Below are 25,432 nucleotides of genomic sequence, written 5' to 3'. Positions count from 1 at the left end.
GGTGGTCCTAGTCTGGACCAGGTGCCTCTCTAGAATGTTTCTTTATCATTAGGGATAATCTCATCGCAATGTCTTGTAATTGACTATTCATTTGTTCCCTGAATGTACTATAACCTCCTGGGATCTCTATCTCATTCACCACAGTATCTCCATACATACTTGCTGAAGGCCTACTATGTACTATGGCTCTAAAAGCAGGTAAAAAAAAGCTATGACTTAGGCTCTGGTGGTAGTCGAAGGGGAGAGACAGATATTAATGAGGTCTTCCCATAAATTTCAAATTTATGCTGAAGATGAAAGGAGTGTGGTCCTATAATAAGGTGACAGAGGCTGGGGATATGTCAGGAAAGGCTCTCCTGAGGAAGACACACTTTGGCTGAGATCTGAAGTAGAAACTGACCAGCAAAGACCAGGGGAGCATACCAGACAGGAGGAACAACTCGGGCAAAAGCCCTGTGGTGGAAGGGGTGGGTCTACCAGTATCCAAGGGTCTGAGAAAGGAACTGTGTGGCTTGAGTCTAGACTCTAGAGGGAGAAGGATGGAGGTATAGGGCTGGAAGGGTGGGCAGCTGCTAGACCACGCAGATTCCTATACATCATTTGAAGAGTTTTTGTATTTGTTTTAAGAATAATGAGAAGCCATTTATGTGCTTCACATGCATCATGAACCCATTGACATTTAGGTAAGACCATTCTGGCTATAGAGGGAGAACAGATCAGGGAGGGGACCAACTGGGAGTGGTAGAGAACACTGAATAATTGCTCCAATATTTCTTGAATAAATGAATGAACACTGTGCCATTATTCCTCTTACCACTGATTTTTTTCTCCTTGACCCACTAACCTGTAAAAAGCAGATAATCTCACATGACCTTCTTTCTTTCTATTTTGAGCAGCTTCTATCACCTGTGTTCTCTGCAGATGAATTTTATAAAACTTTTCACCAAAGCCTACTTTCTCCTTTATGATGGAGAGGGAACCATGCAAGCAGCTCTCAGTACTGCAACCATCCATCCTCTACTGATCAGCTTTTCCTTCCTGACTCCCAGGGGACACCTCCCTCCTCCCACAAACAACTCAAGCCGGAGGTGACAGGAGAGTGTGGGTGGCTGCTTGGCAGGGCTGTTTCTATGGAAACCAAAGTGCTTGTGAGGGAGCCAAAAGCAGCAGGAGTGCAGGTGCTGGTCCCACCCCTCCAGGGGGTCAGCTTATGACCCCTGGAGGCCAGCCTGCCCTGCCCTGCCCTGTTCATGGTCCATCATGATCCATCCTTGGTTCTGTTCTTGTCCTCATTTCCCACATCAGTCTGTCAGCAAATCCTATTGGCTCTACCTTCAAAAGATATCCAAAATCTGACACAAAAATATTGGTAATTTCATTTTATTTTTGTTTTCCCATTTAGAAGCTTAAATGTAATGGGCATTATAGCATAACTTTTCAAAATAAAGTATCCAGTTAGATGTGGCAGTGTAACAACTTAGTGTACCAAGAAAATTTTCCAGCTGCAGTCTCCCTATCGCCTGTTTCTGCTGTGGTCCAAACCATGGTCATCTCTCACTTGAGTGACTGCAGGAGCCTCCAAACTGCTCTTCCCTCAGGTATCCGCATGGCTCACCCCTGTCCAAGTCCCCACGCAAACATCATCTGCTCTGAGAGGTCTTCCCTGACCACTAGGATTTCAATTGCAGCCCTCACTCCACAGCTGTGTTCCCTTTGCCCCCTCTTTGCTATATATTTTTTATCACCTTCTGATATATTATATGTTTCACTTACTTCTTTGTTTATTGCTTGTGTCTTCCCTCTAGAAGGAAAACTCCTTGAGGGTGGGATTTTTGTCCGTTTATTCATTGTCTCAAGGAGAACTTGGCACAGGAGGTGCACAGACAGTATTTGTGGAATGAATGACAGGAAGAAAGAAGCAGCCCAGGGCTTGTCGCTCTGGGCCCAGTCTTGGACTTGAATGATGGCTCTCCCAAGCTCTTCCCTTTTCCGCCCTTATGTTCCACATCCCAGTGTTTATCTAGGTTCTCCAGGGTTAGATCTTGAATATGCTCTCGTCCCAGGATTTCAGAGTCAGTCTCCATTATTTACTGGGGGTCATGTGTCCAAGGACCCATAGATCAGGTAGAGCTGGATTAGGAACCCTAATTTTCAGCCTGGGCTCTCACCACTGCCCCTCTGATTTAAGTGTGTTGGACACAGCCCAATGTGGCCTTTCTTTGCTTGCACTAGTCTGCACTTTATATATGTGCTTTCTGGGCTTGGACTCTTGGTACTCATCTCAAGGTGATTTTCCCTGGAACATGCATCTATACTTCGTTCTTTGGCCTTTATTCATCACCTTGGCTCTGCCTGGAGTCTCACACCTACACACACCCCGCCCCCCTCTCGACCACCCAATCTGGCCTATCCTGCCATTGACCAAACCCTGGACATGACAGATGTTTTTGAGGCAAGGCCTGAAATAAACTATTCCATCTGTACCTGTGGAAATCCTTCCATGGTCTTGTTTCTTTGTTTTTCCACCCAAAGTAAATATTTAGTCAAGCATTGGTCCAAGAGTGGAAACAAGGATGAGCAAGACATGGCTACATTCCTCTTTCTTTTTTTATTGCCTTCTTCAGACTTTAAATATACTTACTATAAGTAAACTGCAAAGGTCCTCCCAGCCCATTCTTACCAATGCAATCCAAAATCCAGCCAACTGTCCCATCTCCTCCGCAGGCCAAGACACGGAAGTCTGGAGTATCCCGGAAAAAGTTCAGTCTGGGAAGTAGAAGAAAGGCCCAAATGGTCTTGTTTGCTAGGACCTTTGACACTGCTTGAGACAGAGTCCCTCCACCCCCCACCCCTTTCCCTGGGAGTATGTTATAACCTTGATTCCTTTTGGGGTTGAGAGGGTCACTTAATATTCTGAAATCAGAACTTACTAAGCAATACCATTGAATATGAATCTCAGGGGCCATCCTTGTATAAGGAGAGTCTGACTCAACATTCAACACAGAACATGTTTTTTTTCTATTCTCTATTACTTGTGCAGAAGAATCCATATTTTGCACTTTTTTTTTGCAACAGTACAACTAACCTCCAACACTTTGACTCCCCTTTGGCTCTCCTGCCTGCTCTTTCCCCACAACCGCCCCTTCAAATCAGATGCACTCAACTAGCTACATCTTTATCCAGCTCTCCTGTGGGTCCAGACCTAAGTGCAGTGAGCACTTAGGGGGCCTTGACCCTTTAGAGTAGGGCTGTTAACCTGAAGTCCATGAACTTCCAAGGGGTCTGTGGATAGAATCCAGAGGACTATGAACTTGGAGTTAAAATGTTACATTCTTATCTTTCCTAAGCTCTAACTGAAATTTAGCATTTTCTTCTCTTGTGAATGTAGACGACAAATCACAAACATATTACCAATACCCATGCCTTTGTCAGGCGTCAAAATCACAAGTATTTTAATGTTTTGCTATAGCTAATGGCAGATATCTCATACTAGCATTCATGTATATCACTGCTTCGAATTTACAATAGTTATTTGACCTGCCTCTGGAATTTGCTACATAATGTGTTAGTAAATCACATATATTCCCATATCACACATTTGTTTTCTTAACATTTTGATAACTATTTTCAATAAACTTAGTTTCCCTGATTATATGTTAAAAAATATTAGTCTGAGAAAGGGTCCACAGGCTTCGTCAGACTGCCAAACAGGTTCCTGGCACAGGAAGGTTAAGAACCTCTGTTTCAGAGCAAATGTGACCTGTGGACATCTTGGGGTGGGACTTGGGAAGCGGAAGCTCAATGTTTCCTCCTTGCCCAACCTGGTGGTCTGAGAAGATCCCTGGGTTTACTGAATGACTGCTGCAGGTGTGGGCAAACTCACATTTTATTTTCTATTATTTGTTCAGAGGAATCCATATTTTGCTTATTTTGGCAACAGTACAACTAACTCTCTCTTCCCCTTCCTTCCCTGCTCTTCTCTGGAAAGTGAACTCTGAGTGGAGGCTCCATCACCTACACAGCCTGTCTGAGTACAGACTGACACCTCTGAGATACTCAGCACAGCAGCCCTAGAAGGTGTCACTTGGCTCGTCGTCGAGGGCAAAAACAATTTAGGGCAGATGAGGTTAAGCAGGAGCACTGCATTCAAGTATTAAAATGTCCCCAAAGAGAATGGGCTAGTAAAGGTGTCCATATGCTGCTGCTCAGTCACACGTCATCATGGAGCAGTCATTGGCAGTCATGGTGACCATGATGGCACCTGCAACAGCGTAGCTGGGCTCTGTTTTTCTTTTGTTGTTGTTAATTTTCTTTTATTGATTTCAGAGAGAAAAAGAAAAGGAGAGAGAGATCAAAACATCAATGATGAGAGAGAATCATTGATCGGCTGCCTCCTGCACGCCCCCACTGGGGATTGAGCCCATAACCCGGCATGTGCCCTGACCGGGAATCCAACTGTGACCACTGAGCCATAATTAGTTTTAAATCGTGGCAGAGGTGCTGAATCCACACTTAGGTTTCTTTTTCCCTTTTACTTGGTCTTGCACTACCACTGCCATAAATGATAGAGTTGTGTCAAAAAAAACCCACAAAGACAGAGACAGATTCCCTTTTAGAGTCCTTACAGCAGCCCTTCTGAGGGGCTTGCTGGACCCAGTATAGAAGGCGGGTTAGGAGGCTGGGCAAAGCGTCCTGAAAAGCCCAGCCCAGTGGGCACAGATCTGAGGACCTGGAGCCTAGAGAGCCTCTGGCCAGCACTTGTTTCTGGTGCACAGTCTCTGTGTGGTAAGAACAGCCTTTGAGAGCCTTCTGCCTGATGCTGGAGGAGTCTCTGATTACAGGGCCCTGCAGCTCATCATGTTAGTGCTAACACAAGGCCCTGCTCCTCCCTCCAGACCTTTCATCAAGGTGCAGAAGGACTGCCTCCTGTTGTCACTCTCCCTCTCTAATGAGCAGTGAAAGAGCCAGTAGACAAATGATAGGAGAAGGGTCATAGAGTACTTAACAATCTCTAAAATGGATAATCCAGAAAAAAGGTGATTTCATGGAATAACCAATTGTTTTGATCCTAAAATGACCCACAACAGAACATGCAGCAGAACTACTGAATGGCAGTGAAAAGGAAACTCTTTCCTCCTCCCTGATGACTCAATATGAAGACACCAGCTAACACAGCCTTGCAAATAACTTAAAATAACGTACCGGCCCGCCCTTCCTGTCAATCAAATGAATAGCACATGCAGGAGGCTACCTCCCAGAGTAAAACATAACAAGAGTTCCTGAGTACCTCCAGGAGGAAGGGTAGATGTAAGGAAAGGAAGAGAAAATGAGTGAAAGGGCAAGAAGGACAAGTACACAAATAAAAGAGGTGGGGGGGGGGAGGTGACATAAAGATATACTCTTCAGAGACTTAAGGGGAAGGGGGAGTAATTAGGAGTAAGAATTGTATCTCCATACCCTGGAGTAGGCCCCCCATTGTCCAGGTTGAAAACTTGTTTGGGGTTGAGCAGATAGTGGAATTTCCGAAGAATTCTATGGGGAAAAAAAAGAAAGAGAGAGAGAGAGGCAGAGATGGAGATATCATTATGAGAAGCCACAGTAGGGCAAACACCTCTGGAGCACATTGATGGTGGGAATGAGAGTCTGCTTAAACCCTGCTGCAGAAAAGACTGAATGCAGACCCTGCAGACCCTGAAGTCCCAGCTTTAGCTGGCATCCCTCATGCCCTAACCCCCTGGTTCAAGGCCTCTCCACTCTCCAAGACTCTACCCCCCAATGCCAGAAGTATCACTCCTTGCAGAGAAGACAGGGCAGAAGAACTCAGAGAACAGAACTTCTATTCTCCTAACGCTTTTTCTTCTTGGAGACCTTCTCTCAAATGTTCTGTATGTTCTAGGTTGTACAGTTCTGCTCCTTGTGGACTATACAAAGGCATCAATGGTAAGGCCACCCAAATACTGGAATCAGGAGGAAACACAGGAGGTAGGGCTGGGGCAGGAGAGAGCTGGGGGCAATGACCACACCTAAGCTTGGCTTCAAGGCTCAGCTTGAGGCTAACCAGGTCAGTTCAGAAGCGATGCTCTGCCCCTTGGACTGGGGTAGGGGTCTTATAGTTGTTTCTGTAACTCTACTTATCATTTTTAACCTGGATTCCAGATCCCCATGCCATCTGTACATTATCCCAGAGCTGACAGGACTGGGGGCAGGGCTGCTTTGCCCTTTCCCCCTCTCTCCTCCAACTCTCTTAGTGCTTCCAGCAGACTGGGCATTTCCTTCACGGATGAGCTGAGTGCCCTGTTTTCTCAGGGGCTCGATAAGCCAGGAGGTCCCAATCGGTGAGTCCCGCCACATCTCTTAATCAAGAAAAGACTTGAGAGATTAGGAAGTTAACAGGCATCTCAGAACTTGGTCTGACTCTGGGAGCCATAATAATGGCTCTTGTGACAGGCCCCAGGCTAAGCACTGGGTGTGTTTTAATCCTCACAACCACCCTATGAGAGGAGAAATTCTTATTTATTTACAGAGAAGGGATCTAGGGACATTAAGTCAGTTGAACCAGGTCATCAAGTGGTTAAGTAGGAGGGCTGGGATTTGAACCCAGGTCTGCCTGTCTCTGTTCAGTCCACTCTATCATGGCTGAGGGGAAGAAAGGACCCATTTTGAAAAAGAAGAGAACATACCTTTCTCCTTGTCTCCCTCCACTCTTGGGGTTCACCAAGACCAACAGGGGGTGGGTACCCGGGGTGGGGATGATCTTGTACTTAAAAAGTAAAAGAAAAAGAAATTAACTCTGTTTCAGCCAACCAGGGGAATGAGATGAGAGTTTATACTAAGACAGCATCTGGGAGAGGTGGGTAGGAAGCAGTTATAGTCATGGAGGAGAGGAGGATGGGAGGTAGGTCTTTGTCCACTGGCTGAGTTTTTGAGGGGTTAAGCAGCTAAGTGTCTTCAGCCTGAGTGGCCTTTGAGTGGTGTGAATGGTGACAGGGTTTGAAGAGATGGGACAGTGGCATCATAACTTCAAATCATTCAACAATGGTGAGACATTGTGCCCACAGCACAAAATTAGATTTTGTGAGGGATACAACTGAAAATGACCCTCAACGGTATGGCCATCTGGTCAAATTCCTAAGTAAAATAACACTCATGAAGTTAAACACAAATTCCCCCAGCACCAATTTTCCTCCTGAGCCCTGATTCCTCATTTCTCATTGTCCAGTGGGTACCTTCAACCAGATGTCTCACCATCAGGTTGCTCCAAACGTCAACATGTCCCAAACCTGACCTATCTTCTTTCCCCATCAAACTGGTTGTCACTCTTGACTCCCTGCTTCAATTTAAATATGCCGTATTATTTATCCAGTCAACCAGGGAAACCCTGTTCTGCCAAATTCTTTCCCTGGAACGCCCCTTTCTCTCTGCAGCTGCCATAGCAACCATACTGCCCAGGCATTTCCCAGTTCAGGTAAGCCCTATCGGCTGCCCCCAGGATATCATATGAGTCATGCCACTCTTGCTCAAAAACCTTTAATAACACTTCATTGACCCAATGATAAAATCCAAAACTCCTAACCTGGCATCCAAAGCATTTCAGTGTAGCCCCATTCAACTGTTATCTCTTAATCACTCTAACCCTCACTGCAGTTCTGGCCAAACACGGCTTTTACCCTCGAGAGTGTGTCTCCTGTATTCCCACCCTATGGGCCTGCTCACCCTGGTTTCTTCTCCTGCTCAGTGCCCTGAAATGCCCTCTTCTTTCTTTGCAACCTCAGGGCCCAGTGCAAGAGCTACTTCCTCTTTGAAGTTTTCCTTAGTTACTGCAACTAAAGCTATTGCACTTGAAACATCAAATACCTTCTGGGTTTCTTTTGTTTTTGTTGATTTGTTTTCCATTTTCTTAGGTAAATGTCTCAAAAATAGCCATTGGATCTTAAATGCCTCCAAAGCAGTGTGTGTGTGTGTGTGTGTGTGTGTGTGTGTATAAATCTTGTACCAAGGACCTCATGACACCAGATACAGGAGTGAGTAGTCAATCAATACTCATGGGTTTAGCTAAAGGACACACTGATACAGAGACACAACTCTGCTCCATAATCACTGATGCTCACTTTCCCAGATCCCAGGCTGAAAACGCAACAAACCCAGAGCCATGCTGTTTGAAACAGACAGCACCAATTATTATGATTTTTAGGAATATTCTCATCTGCCTTAGGGTGAATGTCTGTGTGAAGCATCTTGGAGCCTGAAGAGTAATTTTTACTTCTGGGAGTGGTATTCAAAATATTCAACATCCTATACAGCATGGGCATTGCCCAATTAGTACAGATGCAGGATAACCAAATGGATGCCAGTTGTAAACAACTGGTAGGCCTGCATTGTGTGTCTGTCTGTCTGTTCCACTTGACTTCTGTCCTTATAGGTACCTGGAGCTTTCTCACATCATTAAGATCCCCCATCATTATTGCTTATGCTTTAATTTTCTAAAAATACTAATCTGCATGTTGTCATTGAATCTCAGGGAACCTCTGGGGGTAGGCAGTGCAGGGATTGCTGTGCCCCTTTCCCAACAAGGAAATTTAAGGTTCAGAGGAAGAGGAGGAGGCCCTCATTTCCTATTTCTTTCCTAGTTAGTACTCTTTGTACCTCCCTGCAATCCCTGGACCTCTGGGGAAGGCACAAAGATAAGGTGTTTAATGGTGAACCTAAGTGAAAAATGAGTTCTTAAATATGTGTTTCAGGATAAAGAAGAATTTTTGGATACATTAGCTTCATTTTGGCCTATTGCTTTCTGGAGACAGCGTGGCAGTCTTGGAAAATCTATTGTATATTTTTAGGCCACACTCTTGTTATTTTTTAGGGGGTGAGCATATTGGAATTTCTAAAGCAACTTGTTCTTAAAAAGGCGATAAAGCCAATTTGGCCAGCCATGGGCTCAACCAACCCCCCTCCCACCACTTGCCTACAGTGTGGTGGTCAAAGGTAATTCCAGAGGCTGGAAATAAAGTGTCTTGTGTGATATAATTGGTGTAATTGATCAGATGAGAAAGTAAATGTAAAGAAATGGAAAGAAAGGAGCACCCAAACCCTATCTTCCTTTCCACAGCCCTGGACCAACTTAGAATGAATGATCAGATTCAGGATACTGAGGTACCTGCATTACAAGTTCATCCTTGGCTGACGCGTCACCATCAGACTTCCCACCTTGCCTGTCCTGTGAGAAGAGAGGAAAGATAAGCATCTTTTGGAAAAAAAGTCTAATATAAGAAAAAGGAATCAGAAGAAAAACAAATGGTTAACAAAGAGAATTAGAAAACCAGTACAGAATGAGGAGTGTTGCAAAGTGGGGCTTTGGACCTAAAAAAAGAAATGCTCCCCTATGGGTTTCTCGAGGACTCTTGAGGTCTCTGTGATCATTTGCTCTGACATTAACACTGAGACTCTGGAATGGAATGGACATGGGGAGAGGGAACACTAAAATTGACAGAAATCTACTTTGTTGATTTAGAAGCTTGAGCTCTGAGAAGCAAGGTCTTAGATCTGGCTTCTCAGCTTAGCACTATCTAAATGATGTCTTATTGAGAACAGTATTTATTTTTTAGTTGTGTTTTTTTTCTTTGTTTTAAAAAATTATGATTATTATTTTTGTGGAGGTTTATTTCTCACATAGTAAAATGTTCAGATCTAAGTCTCCAGCCAGATGAATTTCTGCCCTTGCTGCCTCTTCAGGTGTTATGCTGCTGTGACTCTCAACATCTATTGGTTTTGCCTGGCTTTTGAATTTCATAGAAATGGAATCACAGAACATGTATTTTTATTGATTTCAGAAAGGAAGGGAGCGGGAGAGAGAGATAGAAACATCAATGATGAGAGAGAATCACTGATTGGCTGCCTCCTGCACGCCCTCAACTGGGGATTGAGCCCACAACATGGGCATTTGCCCTGACTGAGAATTGAACCATGCCCTCCTGGTTCATACGTCAATGCTCAACCACTGAGCCACGCCAGCCGGGCAGAACATGTCTTTTTTTGAGTCTAGCTTCTTTTTATCAACAGTATATCTTTGTGATCAACCCCTTTTTGCAATTAAACATAGCTTTTTTTCCATGTAGTATTCCATGATACAAATATGACTCAATTTATTTATCTATATACTAGAGGCCCAGTACACGAATTCGTGCATGGGTGGAGTTCCTCAGTCTGGCCAGCGATTGGAGCCAATTTGGGCCGTCTCGCCCAGTCCCCATCAGGGCCAGCAGCCAACCTCCTGGCTGGCCAGCTCAAATCGCCCCTGGCTGGGGGGAGGGGCCACGGGAGGTTGGCCGGCCAGGGGTGATTGGGGCTGACTGGTGGGTGGGGAGGGGCTGCAGGAGGTTGGCTGTGGGAGCACACTGACCATCAGGGGGCAGCTCCTGCATTTAGCATCTGCCCCCTGGTGGTCAGTGCATGTCATAGCGACTGGTCGACCAGTGGTTCTGGTCACTCTGGCCATTCAGTCATAACGGTCACTTAGGCTTTTATAGATATCGATTCTGTCATTACGTTTGTTTCCAGTTTTTCACTGTTATCAATAAAGTTGCTACAAACATTCTTGTGCATGTATTTTGGTGGAAAAAATGCTCATATTTCTCAGATAAATATATAGGACAGGACTTATCAGGTCATAGAGTTTTGTATTTCCAACTTGATAGATGCAGCCAAATGGTTTTCCTTCAGTTTTTTTGAAGAGAAAGACTAACTGGTCAAGGATGAGATGTGAGGAATTAGCAGGACTTGGCAACATCTTTAAGAAGGAAGGGGACAGTTGAGATGTTTGGTGCTTAGTTTAAAAGAGAAATCTTCAACACAGGAGACAGAGACAATTGCAGATGGGGATAAAAGGAGTTTAATTTTGCTGCATCCATTTCCAAATAGGGCTGAGACACCCAAGTGGAAATCATCAGGGCAGATGTTGGGACGTAGGAGCGAGGTTGACAGGAACAAGGGTGGCCTGGGAGGCCTGGCCTGTGCAGGTGGTGACTACCTTGAGCTGTGCTCTGCCTGCCAGGTGCTCTCCAGGATGGGCAACTTCAGAGCATTCTGGGGGTCAGCAGTGGGGACCACTTTAGTCAGGGGAGTTTTCCCTCACAAATTGGTGGACACAGCATGGACCTTATTTAAACTTGTGCTGAAAACACAAGCCCAAGAGTTGTTGAGGAAGCCCTCTGAGAGGGGTGAAGGTCTGAATACTGCATACGTGAAGTGTGCAGGGTAGGGGGGAATCAGAGCCCTGGTGGGCAGCAGCACTTACCTGGGTAATGGGGCAGATCGAGGTGGGCAGCAGGATGTGGTCTTTGAGTTCCCCACCATCACACACTGTGGATAATTCACATTTTCGGTGAAACTGGAGGAAACAATGAAGATGAGAGTGAGTGAAACAGACCAAGGAAATTTTAAATATGGGGTTTAGAGGTTTCCTGGGGAGGCAAGCTACCTAGTGCTCTCCAAATCCTGTTGCACTGCTGGCTTTGGCAGTATAACTACAGTGGGGCCTTGACTTACGAGTGTCCCAACTAACGAGTTTTTCGAGATATGAGCTGTCTCTAGGCTGCTTTTTTGCTTTAAGTTGTGAGCTAAAATTCGGGTTACGAGCCAGCTTCAGATACCCCACCGCTAGTTGGCACAGCGAATGTCACAGTGAACGCCACAACATCAGCCCAGCATCACGTGTCTCACTCGTTCACTTCTTGATTTGACACATGAGTAATTTGAGTTACGAGCTCCATCTCAGAACGAATTAAACTCGTAAGTCAAGGCCCCACTGTAAATGTGTGTGTGTGTTATGTGCATATGGTGTGTTATATGTGTTTTGAGTGTGTGTATGTGGCATGTGTGTATATGTGGCATGTGTGTGTGTGTGTGTGTGTGTGTGTGTGGTATGTAGTCAGGGCTGCCAAATCTTCTGTGGGCTGATAAAGGAGACCAAGTGCTATCCATAGCTGCAGGCCTGTCTGTGGCCCTTCAGTGTGGCACCCCATGTGGATTCCAGCTCCCCCCGCCTCAGATTTTTGCTCCCTAGGCTCTGAGACACTGGAAGGAAGGAAATCTTGTTGAACAGACTCATGAGAGGCTGGAAATAGACCCTTTGACACAACCTCTGCATCTTAAGAGTTCTGTTATTTACTTTGGAGATGTGTCCTTTTTGAGGCTGATCAAGGGCCTTGGTCAAGGGGACAAGACATGGCACTGAGTTAGCTGTGGTAGCAGGGTGACCTTTGGCAGGTTCTGGGCGTCTAGAGAGGAAGTGGACATTGGCTGCGGCTAACGGCAGCAGGTCCAGGCCTCTGGCCCAGGCAATGGGGCTGCTGTAAAGAGTGTGCCTTCCTCTGTTGCCTTGAGGAACATAATTCTGGTGCCTAATTCCTCACCAACTCTGGTGGTGCCGCTGGCCCCAGGTGACACCCGGACGAAGGAAGTTAATGGTCATAGCTGCCTGGCTACATAGATAGTGGACAGGCCAGCTTCTTAAGCAGCCCTCACTCCCCTGGTTCTGGGGGGCTGTCTTCTCTCTGGGAAGCTTGTGATTCACTGGGCACTGTTAGACTCAGGGCATTGAATGGGGCTCTGGGCCTCCCAGGTGTCCCCCCTGACTCTGCTTATGCCCTTTGGCAGGATGTCCACTGCTCCTGGGCTGTAGCTTGAGCAAAAAACCACAACTGAAAAGAAGCAGGGCTGCCCCGAGCACCAACCCACCGTCTTCCGGCACCACACGCAGTGCCACGCGGTGACACTCTGGTAGCACTTGATACTTTTGTGGCACCGATCACACTTGACCGAGGAGTTCCCTTCCACCCACGCGTGCTGCATCACCTGCAGAAGGGAAGGGAAGGATGCCAGGGAAGGCTGCAGAACCACTCCCCGGGCCTGGGCCTGAGGAGAAGGGTCTGGAGGTGCACAGAGGGGTGAGGCCAGAGGGATTGTTTCCTGTTCAGTTTATGCACTGATTGGGTGCCGGGCGGCTTTGCTGCACTACGCTGACACGCTCTCTCCCTGCCTGACCACCATTTTGTTCATTGAGGCAGTTGGAAACCATTTTTCCTGTGTTTTGAATAGCTCATTCACCCTGGCAGTCAAGCCTCTGAGCAGCATCTTGTCTGGCAATCCATCTGTCTGTCTTGCAGAGTGAGGTGCTCATGTGCGCCCTCTTCTGGAAGGCAGCGTGATGCAGGGAAACAGGAGGGCTGGGGCCACAGACAAAACTGGTTGGAATCATTGATTTTTCCATTTGGCAGCAGGGCGATCTTTGTCCAGTTCCTAGACCTCTCTGAGTCATCTGTACAAATGGCATAATAAGCCCCACCTCTATGTTTTCTAGGAGGATCAAATGAGATACCACTGATGGGTAACTTCCTGTCAGCCTCAGCAGCCCATCAGAACCATCTGGGGAGCTCCTACAAGTTCTAATACCCAGTCCTCACTGCAGACCAACTAAGATTGAGTCTCTGAGGATGAGAATTGTTGTTAATATGTTTTAAAACACGCTGTGTGATTAAGGTTTTAAAGCACCCTGTGTGATTACAATGGATAGCCAAGGTTGAGAAGCACTCTAGAAGGAAGTTAGAGGAGAATTCCAAAGAACTTAGTGTGGGTCAGCAGCCAGTGGCTTTCCTATCTGTTTCCTGGAAAGCTGGTTGTACTTGGCCAGGAAATGGTGCGAGGGCAGCCCAGGAACCTAGAAGCCATGGGAATGCATATGTATATGTGTGTTTGTAAGAGCAAAGTGACCCATGACACCAAATTCTGGGGACCTGAGCCCTCGGTTGTCTCCCCTAGGAATTCTACAGAACTTCCCAAAGTTTCCCACAAGGGCACTTTGGATACAGAAGGAAGAGAGTATGCACTGTGGGGGTATACAGGGACCTAGTCTGAAGTGCCAGCTATAAGCACACTATTAGAAACACATGGAATATTTGCATTACACCATCCATGTTTGTATTAAATAAAAGTTTTAAATTACTTATCAATTAAGTTAATAGTCCTCCTTCCAAAGGTTTTTGGTAAAATTCTTATTCTAGCAGACATGTCACTTATTTGAGGATATAAAGAATCCAGTTTGTGAATCAATTTGTCATCTACATGGTCACATTGAATTTGCTCCGAGATTCTTATTATTTCTGTTTCATGGAGAATAAAATGAGGCATCAGAGAGGTTAAGTGACCGGCCCTAGGTTCCAAGGCTGATAAAATGGTCAAGCAGAACCTCATAGCCAGGTCTTCTGATTCCAAATCTATGGTTGTCTACCAACACCACATTGCCTTCTCCGTCCTCTTCTGGGATTGGAAGAGATGGTGAAGGACTTGGGTTGCCCCTGGAGACTCAGAAGATCATGTCCTGCTGACCCCTCAGTGACCTCTCTCTGCTCTGTGTGTGGCAAGTGGCCAGAGTGCAGGCTTAGGCCTGAGCCCAGGAGAAGTACCATGCATCCTGGTGAAAGCATGGATATGGAAAGGTGTGTGCATGCGTGTGGTGCAGAAGTAGACAAGAGGCCATGCGGTGTCTCATGGGGCATGCATGTGTGTCCTGGGAGGCGCCCTTCTCTCTTGGAGTTCTGTGGGGAGGGCTGGATATCACTCCCACCTGCTAAGCATCTCCTGACTCAGATTTCTCATTGGAATCTTCCATGCAGGAACCCAAGAGTGTCCTTTCCCTGCTAATTTTAAGAGTCCATTTCCAGATTCGATGAATGGCACCACAACAGCCAAGTTAGAAACCTGGGAGCCATTCCTGACCTCTTCTCTTCTCTCCATTTCCAAGCCCTAGTGGTAGTACCTCCAAATTATCTCTCAAACTCTCCCTTCATCTTCTCTTTACGTGAGCCAGTTGGATAGTCAAAGTACTCAACAACTGGCATGGCTGGCGAAGACTCTCAGCAAGACACAGCCACCACTGTGCTACTGCGGACACGTCAGCATAGCAGGTGAGTGCAGACCCCACCCCAGTCAGGCCCTCAGTGCAGCACTGCCTCTTGCCCAAACTGTTGGAAGAGGTTTTCTGCCTCAGATCTCTTTCCTGCACCATGGTCAGAGCAATTAACCTAATTTGCAAACCCAATGATCTCATGCTCAAAGCTCTTCAATGTCCCCTCACGAAACTCCTTCCCAACTCCTCAGCTGGCCTCACAGACCTCCCCAGGCTGGATCTCACTGTCAGAGCACAGCTCCTGCCACTGCCCTTTAAGCATCCTCTGTTCCAGCCAGGCAAACAGGTACAGACCTCAGAATAAGCCATGTGCCTGGTCCACCTTGATGCCTTATGAAGTCAAAGTACAAGGTACAAGGTTCAAGGTTCAAGGTACAACTCAAATGCCATCTCCTTTGTGAAACCTCCCCTGGCCTCCTCCTCGGTACCTCAACTGTACGTCCCACACAATCGCTACTGTTCATCTCATTACCTCATGCTTTGCTTCTGCTCCTGTCTCTCTCCCACTAGATGGCACAGTTCTCCAGCAGGCCGAAGGCCACCTTATAAGCTGCATACTCCTTAGCAGAGTGCCTGGCACATGGTGGGGACCAGGGAGATGCTGAATGGATTGATGGATGAACAAGATGGTTTAAGGGTGGTCCTCGGGGCAGAGAAGGGACTGGATAAAGCGCCCAAAGCCCCTTCCTGCCCAGGAATCTGGTGATGGACATGTAGCCTGGGACACGGCATGCAGTAGGACAAGGCAATAGGTGTCACCAACCTCGCTGCCCCTTTTGGTTCTTGAGTACGTTTTGACACAGCCAGGAATGTTTTTGGATACACAGCGTTCGTGGACGGTATATTTACAGTCTGGAAAAAAAAAGTAAGGCAAGTACTCGTGAGTGACCATGTAGGAAAGGTCCAGCCAGCCCTCCACACTCCAGATGAGTCTGACTAGGTGACCAGTCAGGGGCAGGGGACGTATGGAGCCGGCCTTGCCTAATGGAAATTCAAGCAGTCTCCAGTTGTTCTTTGAGAAGAGAGTCCACGGTTACCTCCCAGACATGCTCCTGCACTCTCCACCCTGCCACACTTGGGCAGTGAATTTGGGGTGAAAACATGGCACTGAAAAGCACTTTCCACTTAAGGGGAGGGGAGGAGTCATCCTCCTCGCTATGCCAGCACCACAGTATTGTGTGTTGGGAATGCTGCAGGTGGGCAGAAGGCCAGGGGTCTTCCTAACTGGAATAGGTGGCCCTGAACTCTGTCTCTGCCATTTGTAACGACCCTCATGACCTTGGGTAAGTTTTCCACATCTCTGAAATTCAGGGTTTTCTACAAAATGGGAATAAAATTGCCTCTCTTTCTCTTTACAGGACTTTTGCAGCATTAAATGAGATACTTTGTGGTTTTTAAAAATCATTTCTTAAAATTAAATCTTTATTGTTGAAGGTATTACATATGTTCCCCTTTCCCCCCCCCCCCCATTGACCCCATCTAGCCAGCCCCCACCCCTCAGCCCAGGCCTTCACCACCCTATTGTCTGTATCCATGAGTTATGCATATATGCATACTAGTTCTTTGTTCATCTCTTCGCACACACACACCCACCCACCTCTGCCTTCCCTCTGAGATTCCACAGTCTGTTCCATGCTTCTATGTCTCTGGACCTATCTCATTAAATGAGATACTTTGTATAAAGCACCATGTGTCTGGTCAGAATAGCTATTCCACAAATTATTATCACCATCACTGTTGTTACTACACTGATTGCTATGCAATCAGAAGGGGCCCACAGACCTGGAACCTGATAGGAAGGAGATGGGGTCTCTCAGAAGTGGTGAGAGCTGGATTTGAATGGGTGCTGGAAACACTGGCAGACTCCTTCTTACACCTGCTGATGCTCTTCCTGGACATTGGCCCCAACTCTGTCAAAATGGCTGTTGTGGCAGAGGTCACCTGCTGCCTAGCTCATATGTACATGTTCAGAAGAACTGCTCCGATGATGTGGACTGCACCCAAGGGCCCTGCCTGCAGCAGCAGCTCCCCAGTCTCTGGTGGGTTCAGACCTGTCTGCATTGTGAGGTGATTGGCAGGACTCTGCACCCACATACTCTGACCCACAAAGCCTTCTCAGGGCAGCCCCTCCCATCTCCTGTTCCCTGAGTTACCACCTTTCTAACTAACATCAGCCCTCTGTCTTCCTTCCCTCCATCTCTCTTTTCTGTCTCCTTCCCAGTCTCCCTTCCTACTTTTTCCCTTCCCTGGTTTTTTCTCTTCTCCCATTTGACTTTACTAAATGGATTATAAAGTGAAACAAATGGATAGTTTTCATTTCCACTGCATTTACAAATACAGTTTCATGTTGCTTGTTAATAAAAAAACACACCCAGGTTCTTCTGGCCACCCAAAATATTCACTAGCAAAACCCAAGTGAACTTAGTATGAAATACTTTTTACTTATATGTGAGCCTTAATAACTTTTTTTCGGGGGGCAGGGGGACCTATGGCCCATGATGGGACTCCAACAATGGGACACTACTTAACCATTTGACTTGGGTAGAAGAAAAATAGGACATGGAGGTCTTGCTTCATTCCCTGCTGTGGAACAAATATGGGAGGTCCCTCGAGCTAGGAAGCAGAAATACATAGACTTTTTCTGGAATGGCTCAACCACGTGCAGAGCAAGACAGTTCCTGGGGAAGGGGGTCTGAAGGACGTTTACTCACACGTGCAGCACAGGCCTTGCTTCCTCACGCCCATCAGCATGACGTGGCAGAAGTTGCAGTAGGTTGGTTTCTTGAAATGCTTCATGGTCCAGGCGTGCCTGCCATCCCCCTTGGAGCCCTATGGGAATAGAGAAGGAATGGGACTCGGAGCAGGCAGCCCTAAGCTAGCAGAAGCCTGGGCCTGCCTCCTGTTCTATCCTTTTGCTTCGCAAAAGACTCTCTTCTCATATTTGGAAGACAAGATATACATTTATTTTACTGACTATTAAAAAATGGAAATCAAAACTAAGTTCTTGTCTGTGTGTGTTTTCTAAAATGAGCAAGTATTAAAAATTAAGACTATCTGAGCAGGAGTATGTGTGTGTGGGATAACACAAGCCCTCTTCTACTTGGCTGGTGGAAGTGTAAATCCAAACAATCTATCTATCTATCTATCTATCTATCTATCCATCTATCTGTGATCCTTTAAATGTTTATAACCATTGACTTACCATGGTACAAATTTTCTTTCTTGGATTCATTCCTAAAAAGTCAGTTTTGAAGGAAAGATGAGCATTTCTGTGCTCTGTCAGATGTTTAACTCTGCATTATTTATTTAAAATAATTCAAAACTGGAATATCCTAAAGGTATCAAAGTTACCGAAAGGTTAGTTGTGGTAGAGCCATGTGATTAAAGGTTAAGTGGCCATCAAAAAGATACTTATAAGAATGTCTAGCCCTGGCTGGTTTGGCTCCGTGGATAGAGCGTCGGCCTGCGGACTGAAGGGTCCCAGGTTCGATTCCGGTCAAGGTCATGTACCTTGGTTGTGGGCACATCCCCAGTAGTGGGTGTGCAGAAGGCAGCTGATCGATCTTTCTCTCTCATCAATGTTTCTGACTCTCTATCCCTCTCCCTTCCTCTCTGTAAAAAAATCAATAAAGTATATTTTAAAAAAAAAAGAATGTCTAATGGTGTGAGAATGTGCTCCTGACACAGCACTAAGTGAAAAGCAGAATGTAAATTTGAGGACCTATTATAATCTCAGTTTTATATAGTAAGATCTTTCTGGTGGGGAAAAATTTCACCAAACTGTTAACAGGCTCGATACAGCTGGAAGCACCATGAATTCATTTTAGTCTCTAATTTTTATTTTCCTTTGTATTTTCTAAACTTTCTATAATTGGCATGTACTAGTTTTATAATCAGAAAAAAGTAGTTTAGTAAAAACAATGCACCCTCTCATCAACTTTCTTGACACAGATAAAATAGTCAAGAGATAGTCGGACTTGGCTCAGAAGCGAATTCATCCTTACCTGCTATATAAGCCAAGCATCACACAATCACACACCTTCCCTGGACAGCAAAGCTCCTACCTCTAGCCCCTGGTAGCACAGCCTTGTTGTAAGCTGTGGCTTCAGGGACATCCCTCCACGCCTGCTGTCCCCGAACCTTTCTTAGAGGCTCCATCAAAAGAGCATCACTCCTGGGCTGGTGCGTAGGGTAGAATAAAGCACCCTAGTAAGGCAGTGAGAACTGACAGTCAGGTACACAGAATCCAGCATGCCGGACTCAAACCCAGCTCTTACTTTTGGGCCCCTCTGGTTTGCACTGGTCACGGCAATCAAATCCATTTCTATGCCAAGTCTTCTGCTAACGGTCTCTAGAAGAGCCTGTATGGGTTTCCAAATGCGGGGTTCCCCTCGGGCCAGCTCATTTCTTCTCACCACCTCAACACCCTGCTTCTTCCAAGACCAGAGTTTACAGAATTACAGCCTTTATATCTAATGGTTTCTATAAATAAAGCTTCTAATCCAGTGTCCCACAATTAAAACTTATTAAGTTCCTACTCTGTGCTGGACAGTAAGGGACACAAAGATAAGTAAAGTGTTTTCTTATGTGTAAGGAGGTAGATTAATGCCTGTTCTGGGAATGAAGAAATGGAGACTCAGAGAAGTTACATAAATATCCCAAGACGACACAAATAATAAGTGACTGAATCAGTAGTCAAATTGGGGCTCTTACTGGCACCAGAGCCTGTCCTCCTTCCATCTTTCCCCCTTTCTCCACATACCACGATTTTTCTTTATGAAGGAAACTACAGCTCAGCAGACCCAAAGGACTGTCACTTTTATCTCAGAAATACCTTTATTAGCTAAATCAGGTACTGTTTTCATAGATTTGCAGTAAGAAGCAAAGGGAATAGAATAAAGTAACATTTCCGCTTGGGCTACAGCGCCATCATGTGGCTCTTTCATTTCTGCACATTGGCAGCTGCAGGATGTGGGAGTAACCTTCCTCTTGCATGCCAGGCTTTCTGCCGCTGCTGCAATTTCACGGGGAGACAGACTGCTTGGCACATATTGCATTCAGAGATCCCCAGACTTATCAGGGGCCCCATGTAGGTTTTGAAAAAGCCAAATAAGCACTGTGACTTTTAAGACACGTAGGAATGCTTTCTCTGAACCCCTAATATTAAATGTAGAAAGGTACAATTTAGTGTGTATTTAAAAATAAGTGCATAACACTTTTGATTAACAAAAACTAAATTTACACTTGTTCTTTGTTTGCCACTTTCTTGATATACAGTTGGTTTTCTATAAAGCTGACTTGGCTTTGGGAAGAGACAGCAGGGAAAATGGTCTGTCTATCCCTCCTCTAGCCATAAAACAGTGGGTCCCCTCCGTGTGAAGAGTTGGTGGCACTTTGGAGTCAGCAAGCTCAAAATAGGAAATCAAAAAGAGATGTTGGTTTCTTATGATTAAAATGCCCCATCTCTATTTCCATATTTAGTGAAAAAACAATGTTAACACCCATTAAACCAAACACACAGATATGTTGGAACAGCACCTAAGTAGAACTTCCATTCTGACTCAGGTATGATCTTGAGGATTGATAGCAGGAAGTTGATCTTACTTATCTGAGTGCCCCCCCCCCACCCCCCTGCCGAATCCTAGCTCACATAGGTTCTTGCACTTAATAGGTTCTTGGTAAGGGATCATTGGACGAGAGGTCTGCTGTTCCTGAATATGGAGGATGGTACCTGGTAGTAACTGTCTGTGTGTGCTTGGTCCCTCGGTTTGCAAAGTGAAGGGGACAGATAAAGGATCACCAAGGTCTTCTCCAGCTCTGACTGCCTAGGATTCTAAGGAATATAAAGGCAGTTGTCCAGATCCTGGTTCCTGAATTTCTGCATAGCCCTTGGAAAGAGCTGCACATGCCAGGACATGACTGCAGGATTCTTAGCTCTTGAATATTGGAAATGAAGGCTCAGCTTCAGTCCTGAGTTGCAGAACTGTCCTACAGAGACAGTACAGGCAACCACAGCACTTGGAGGCCCACCCAGCTGAAAGTTTCCTGTTCTGTTCCTCTGTATGACACTTCAGAATTTCAAAGAGGTGCTATCACACAACCTATGTGACTGTCCTGGCAAATGATTCGAAGGCACAATTTGTACTTTTAGCTCGTGCATGAAAGTTACTTTCACTTGGTAAATAAGCAGAAAATGCAGTGACTGACTAGGTCAGGTGAGGCATATATAACCAATGATTTTTCATGAAGCCTCTACATGTATCCCCTACTCTGATCCTGCTGGGAGGTTTTTCTAAAACATCTTGAACTTTCTTTCATTTGTGTCTTTGATCAAGCTATTCTCTTGGCCACAAACTCTCTCTTCTATCATCTTCTACCACTGAATCATATCCATCCTTGGGAAGCAGAGCAAACATCCTCCTAGGTCCTTCCACTTGACCTTTATCTCAACAACAGGATATCAAAATCCCATACATCCTTCAGGACCAGAGCAAACATCCTCTGATATTTCTTCCCACAGGTCTCACTCCTAAGTGTGGGTCCTTAGAAAGTGAAGTATCTTTGGAGCCAAGTACAAATACATTCTGACGCCTCTCTTTGCTCCTTAGGCTAAGAATTTCAGCTTTCCATTTGTATAAATTAGGGGGAGGGAATACCTACCTTATCTGGTTGTTTTGATTGTCCTCTGCCTCACAATAGATCAGTAATTTTCCCTTCCCTTTCTCCTTCTCTTCCTTCCTTTCCCAACTCTCATAGCATTTTTCAACCTAGTTCGTGGAAAAGATGGAATTCTTCCTTGAATTTTTTTTTTTTTGCCTTTGATTTTATAACCTTCTGGTGGGTGAATATCTGTGTCCCTTCACAGAGCTCAGAACAATATCTTTATTTACTAATAATTTAGTACATGCTGTCAAATGAATGAATATATTTCAGTCACTAATAGGTAAAAGAGAGGTCTTCGAGGCTGGCCTAGAGCATATGGTTTGTCCATTGGGGCAGAAGCCAAGGTGATGTGTAGATATGAACTTCCACATAGAGCTTGATGTTCCTGAAAGGTAAGAGATCTGAACTCAGGTTTGCTGACTTACAGAGTCGTCCATGCCCAGGAGGACCAGCAATGGGATGGTGGTCATCCCTCCGTGGACCCATTCCTGTAGAGACACAAAGCCGTCCTGGTCGTAGTCCATCCCTTGCAACATCTCCTTCAATATCTGCGGAATCCACACAGCAGCAATTGTCCACTTTCATCCTTGACTTCTCTGCCCCCACTGCCCTCTTATTTCTCTTTTGTTCTGCATAGTCTGGCTTGTGTTTTTCCCCCTTCCATTCTGATTCACAGGGAGTAGAGCAGTGAGGAAGCAAATGGGGGTGAGGAGACCAGAGCTCCAAGCCCCGCTCTGCCTGCCCCGACTGAGCAGCCTTGGGCAAACCAGCCACCTGACTCTCTGGGTCCTACTTTGCTCATCTGTGGAATGGAAATAATATTGCTATGTACGCAGCACTGTAGTGGGGACTAGAGAAAAGGTATATAGAATGTACATTTATATAAAAAATTATTATTGCCTGGTGATGAAGGAAAAATCTTTAAAATTCATTCTAGCTCTAAATTCTTTGATCTATGAGCTCTTGTTATAAAAGTTTAGCTCTGGGAAAAAGGTCAGAGGTAATTATTATTTGAATTATATTTACATTTCCCTCTGCTGCCTATAGTTTTTCCTATCATTAAAGTGGGAGGTCAAGATGTAGGACCCCCGAGAAGCTGCCTGTAGCAGAATGAGTCTGGGAGATCCTGCCCATTTTTCTCCTGAGGGTGTCCCGCTTTTCTCTTTGAAGTCACCCCATGTTTCCAGAAACTCACAGGCCTTAGCTCCGTGGGATCCCACTCAAGATACTGAGCAATGTGCAGCATCTGGTTGACAATACGATCCATCTCCTAGAAAACATCAAGGCGAGAAACCAAGTGAAGATGTGTTTTTAAGAGCAAGGCTCAACATCAAACCCTGTGGGAAGACGGGCAGGGCAGAACACGGGAAGCAGCTGGTATAATATCCTGGCATTTCACGGGGAGCTCGCTACTTGTTTCTGCTCTTTATTCTGCCTTGATCACAAAGTTCAGTGGAGAGTAGATGCTCACAAGAAGCACAGAAGACGGCTAAGCCAGAGGTATGCTGAAAGCTCTCTGGACACTGACCTCCTTGGACCCATCCGGACTCACCTTCCTTCCCCTAGTCTGGGCTTTGACTTAGAGATCATAGGAAGCACTCCTGTTTTCTCCTTCTTTGTGATCTCAACTCTCTCACATGCTTACAAACCAAAGCGGTCTCTCCCCACTCTTTAGTCACTCCTCATTCCCACAGCTTTACTGACTTGGAATCCACCTATACCCCTCAGAGGTCAGTGTCAAGTGGATGTAGGGCCTCTGTGTGGGTTCCTAGTTCAGATACTATGATTTAGATCCTTTTGGCATCGCCTCTATTTCCTTTGTGTCATGTCCAGCCCTGAACTCAGGACTCTGTGAACAGGAAATTCATGAGGGGTTCATCGGCCTGGTGAGTGAGCTTTTCACTTGCTACTTAGGCCAGCTCTATCTGAAACCTCACATAATTGTTGTATGCTAAGGAGTCAGGGCGCTCAGCGTCTCACTGAAATACGCTAGGCCAAGGAGGCATTTGCATCTCTTGGGCACAATCTAAGATGTTAATAGTGAGATCAATGTGGGGAGACACATCGGTGAACTGAAACAAGGTTCACAAGTGTTACCTCCACCAGGTAGAATGCTGGCTCAAAACAAGCAAGCAAAAAAGCAACAGGAATTTTAAAATTGTATTTCATTCAAATTAAAAAATATAATTCATTTCAAAACTGCAGATGAGGTGGTATATGGGGGAGGAAGCAGGCAGAAAGGTGAGGACAGGGTTGTACAGAAGTTTCCATGGAAAAGAGCTTGTGAATCTAGTTGGGACTAAAATTTAACCAGTAAACAATGTGACTCAGGAATGAGAATTAGACTCAGCCTTGAACTGTGTGAACGGGTGGGCATTTCCAGGAAGAACTGGCTGATCTGATGTCTACCCTGGTTAGGCCACCTGTGTGGATGATTAACGAGTCATGTTTTAAAATGGCATTGACAAACCAGAGCTTGACCAGAGTGCATGTTTAAGCCTGCCTCTGAGTAAGTATGAGGATGGGGAAGTCTGAGCTTGGGGGACATTTTACAGGAGATGTGATAGTACCTTCAAATACTTGAAGGCTGATTGTGTAGAATCGATATCCACTGATCAGCTGTCCTGGTCAGCTACAGAGGCCAGAAGCAAGCCAATGGGTATCAGGAGGGATTTGTTGAGGGCTGGCTTATTTTGGCTTCACTGCTGGGTTGGGAAAGGGAGAGGGGAAACAGAAGCAAGTTTCATGGTAAAAGCTTCCCCAGCAGACCAGAGGTGCCTTTTGTGTAGGAAGGAAGCCTCGCTGAGTCACTCTCAGAGGTGGAGTGGCTTGTGTTAAGGCAGTGGTTGAACTCTCCAGTACTGGGAATGATCACAAAGAGGCTGGGCGCCCAGCTGCCAGGGATTCTCAGTGGGAAGTTGAATCAGGTAACTCTTTTGAGACTGCTTTAGTCATGTGATGTTATTCTCCAAATACATCTGAAATCTAACCACTTCTTACTACCTGCAATGCTTCTACCCTGGTGCAAGTTACCATCCTTTCTTGTCTTGCTGATTTCAATAACCTCCCACCTGGTATCCCCACTTGCGCCATTATAGTCTAGACAACACAGGAGCTACAGTGATCCTGTTATAATCCAAGTCAACCACGTCACTCCTCTGTGCGAAATATCCAATGGTTCTCCATTTATCCAGAGTTAAAAGTAAACCCTTTCAATCACCTAAAAGGCTTCATAATACTTTGCAAACTTCCTCTACCCCTATCCCATTTCTTCTCTGATCTCATCTCCTATTGCTTACTCACTCTGACCTCACCTGTTCATTCATTCTGCTACAGTCACTCTGGGCTCCTAGTTAATCTGCTAACATTCCAGGCACCCTTCAGGACCTTTGCACTCTCTGTTCCCTCTCCTGGAAGGCACTTAGGTGTTCCCAGGACTTATAGTCCCTCACCTCCTTCAAGTCTCTGTTCAGATGCCTTCTCCTCAGGGAGACCTTCCTGGCTCCTCCAGCTAAAACAGCAGCTCCCTCCAACACTTCCTTCTCTTTATTTTTCTCCTAGCACATATTTTACTATGTGAGTTTGCACTAAAATGAAAGCTTCATTAGGGCATAGGTTTGTGTATTTTTTTTGGAGTTGGCTCACTGATATATACACAGTATTTAGAACAGTGCCTGGCACATAGTAGATAGTTAATACATGCATGTTCCCTCACATGACATAAACTGCAGCATTGCAATGTGGCCGTAGGGCTCCCACAAAGACACTCTGGAGTCTGGAAGAAATTGAGATGACTTAGTTGGTCTAGTGAAC

At 45.6% G+C, this 25,432-nt stretch overlaps 1 protein-coding gene across 7 annotated transcripts in view; it reads right to left on the bottom strand.

Annotated features, from left to right (window-relative positions):
- DGKG (diacylglycerol kinase gamma) overlaps positions 1-25,432 on the bottom strand; it is a 200,826-nt gene that overhangs the window by 106,988 nt on the left and 68,406 nt on the right. For 4 of the 7 annotated variants that reach the window (XM_070406629.1, XM_070406630.1, XM_070406626.1 and 1 more), the window contains exons 8-17: positions 22,815-22,889; positions 22,045-22,167; positions 17,668-17,785; positions 15,720-15,808; positions 12,730-12,846; positions 11,288-11,380; positions 9,152-9,211; positions 6,681-6,760; positions 5,458-5,532; positions 2,681-2,766 (exon numbers count right to left, since the gene is read on the bottom strand). In XM_070406629.1, the coding sequence (XP_070262730.1) occupies positions 2,681-2,766; positions 5,458-5,532; positions 6,681-6,760; positions 9,152-9,211; positions 11,288-11,380; positions 12,730-12,846; positions 15,720-15,808; positions 17,668-17,785; positions 22,045-22,167; positions 22,815-22,889 (916 nt within the window). The remainder of the gene's footprint in view (positions 1-2,680; positions 2,767-5,457; positions 5,533-6,680; positions 6,761-9,151; positions 9,212-11,287; positions 11,381-12,729; positions 12,847-15,719; positions 15,809-17,667; positions 17,786-22,044; positions 22,168-22,814; positions 22,890-25,432) is intronic. The other 3 variants (XM_070406632.1, XM_070406631.1, XM_070406628.1) reach the window with 2 other exon arrangements.

The sequence above is a fragment of the Myotis yumanensis genome, unplaced genomic scaffold (assembly GCF_028538775.1).
Source record: "Myotis yumanensis isolate MYYU_CA2020_CCGP unplaced genomic scaffold, mMyoYum1.0.hap1 SCAF_2, whole genome shotgun sequence".
NCBI classification, from domain to species: domain Eukaryota; kingdom Metazoa; phylum Chordata; class Mammalia; order Chiroptera; family Vespertilionidae; genus Myotis; species Myotis yumanensis.
This window is presented reverse-complemented; position numbering and strand designations above follow the sequence as displayed.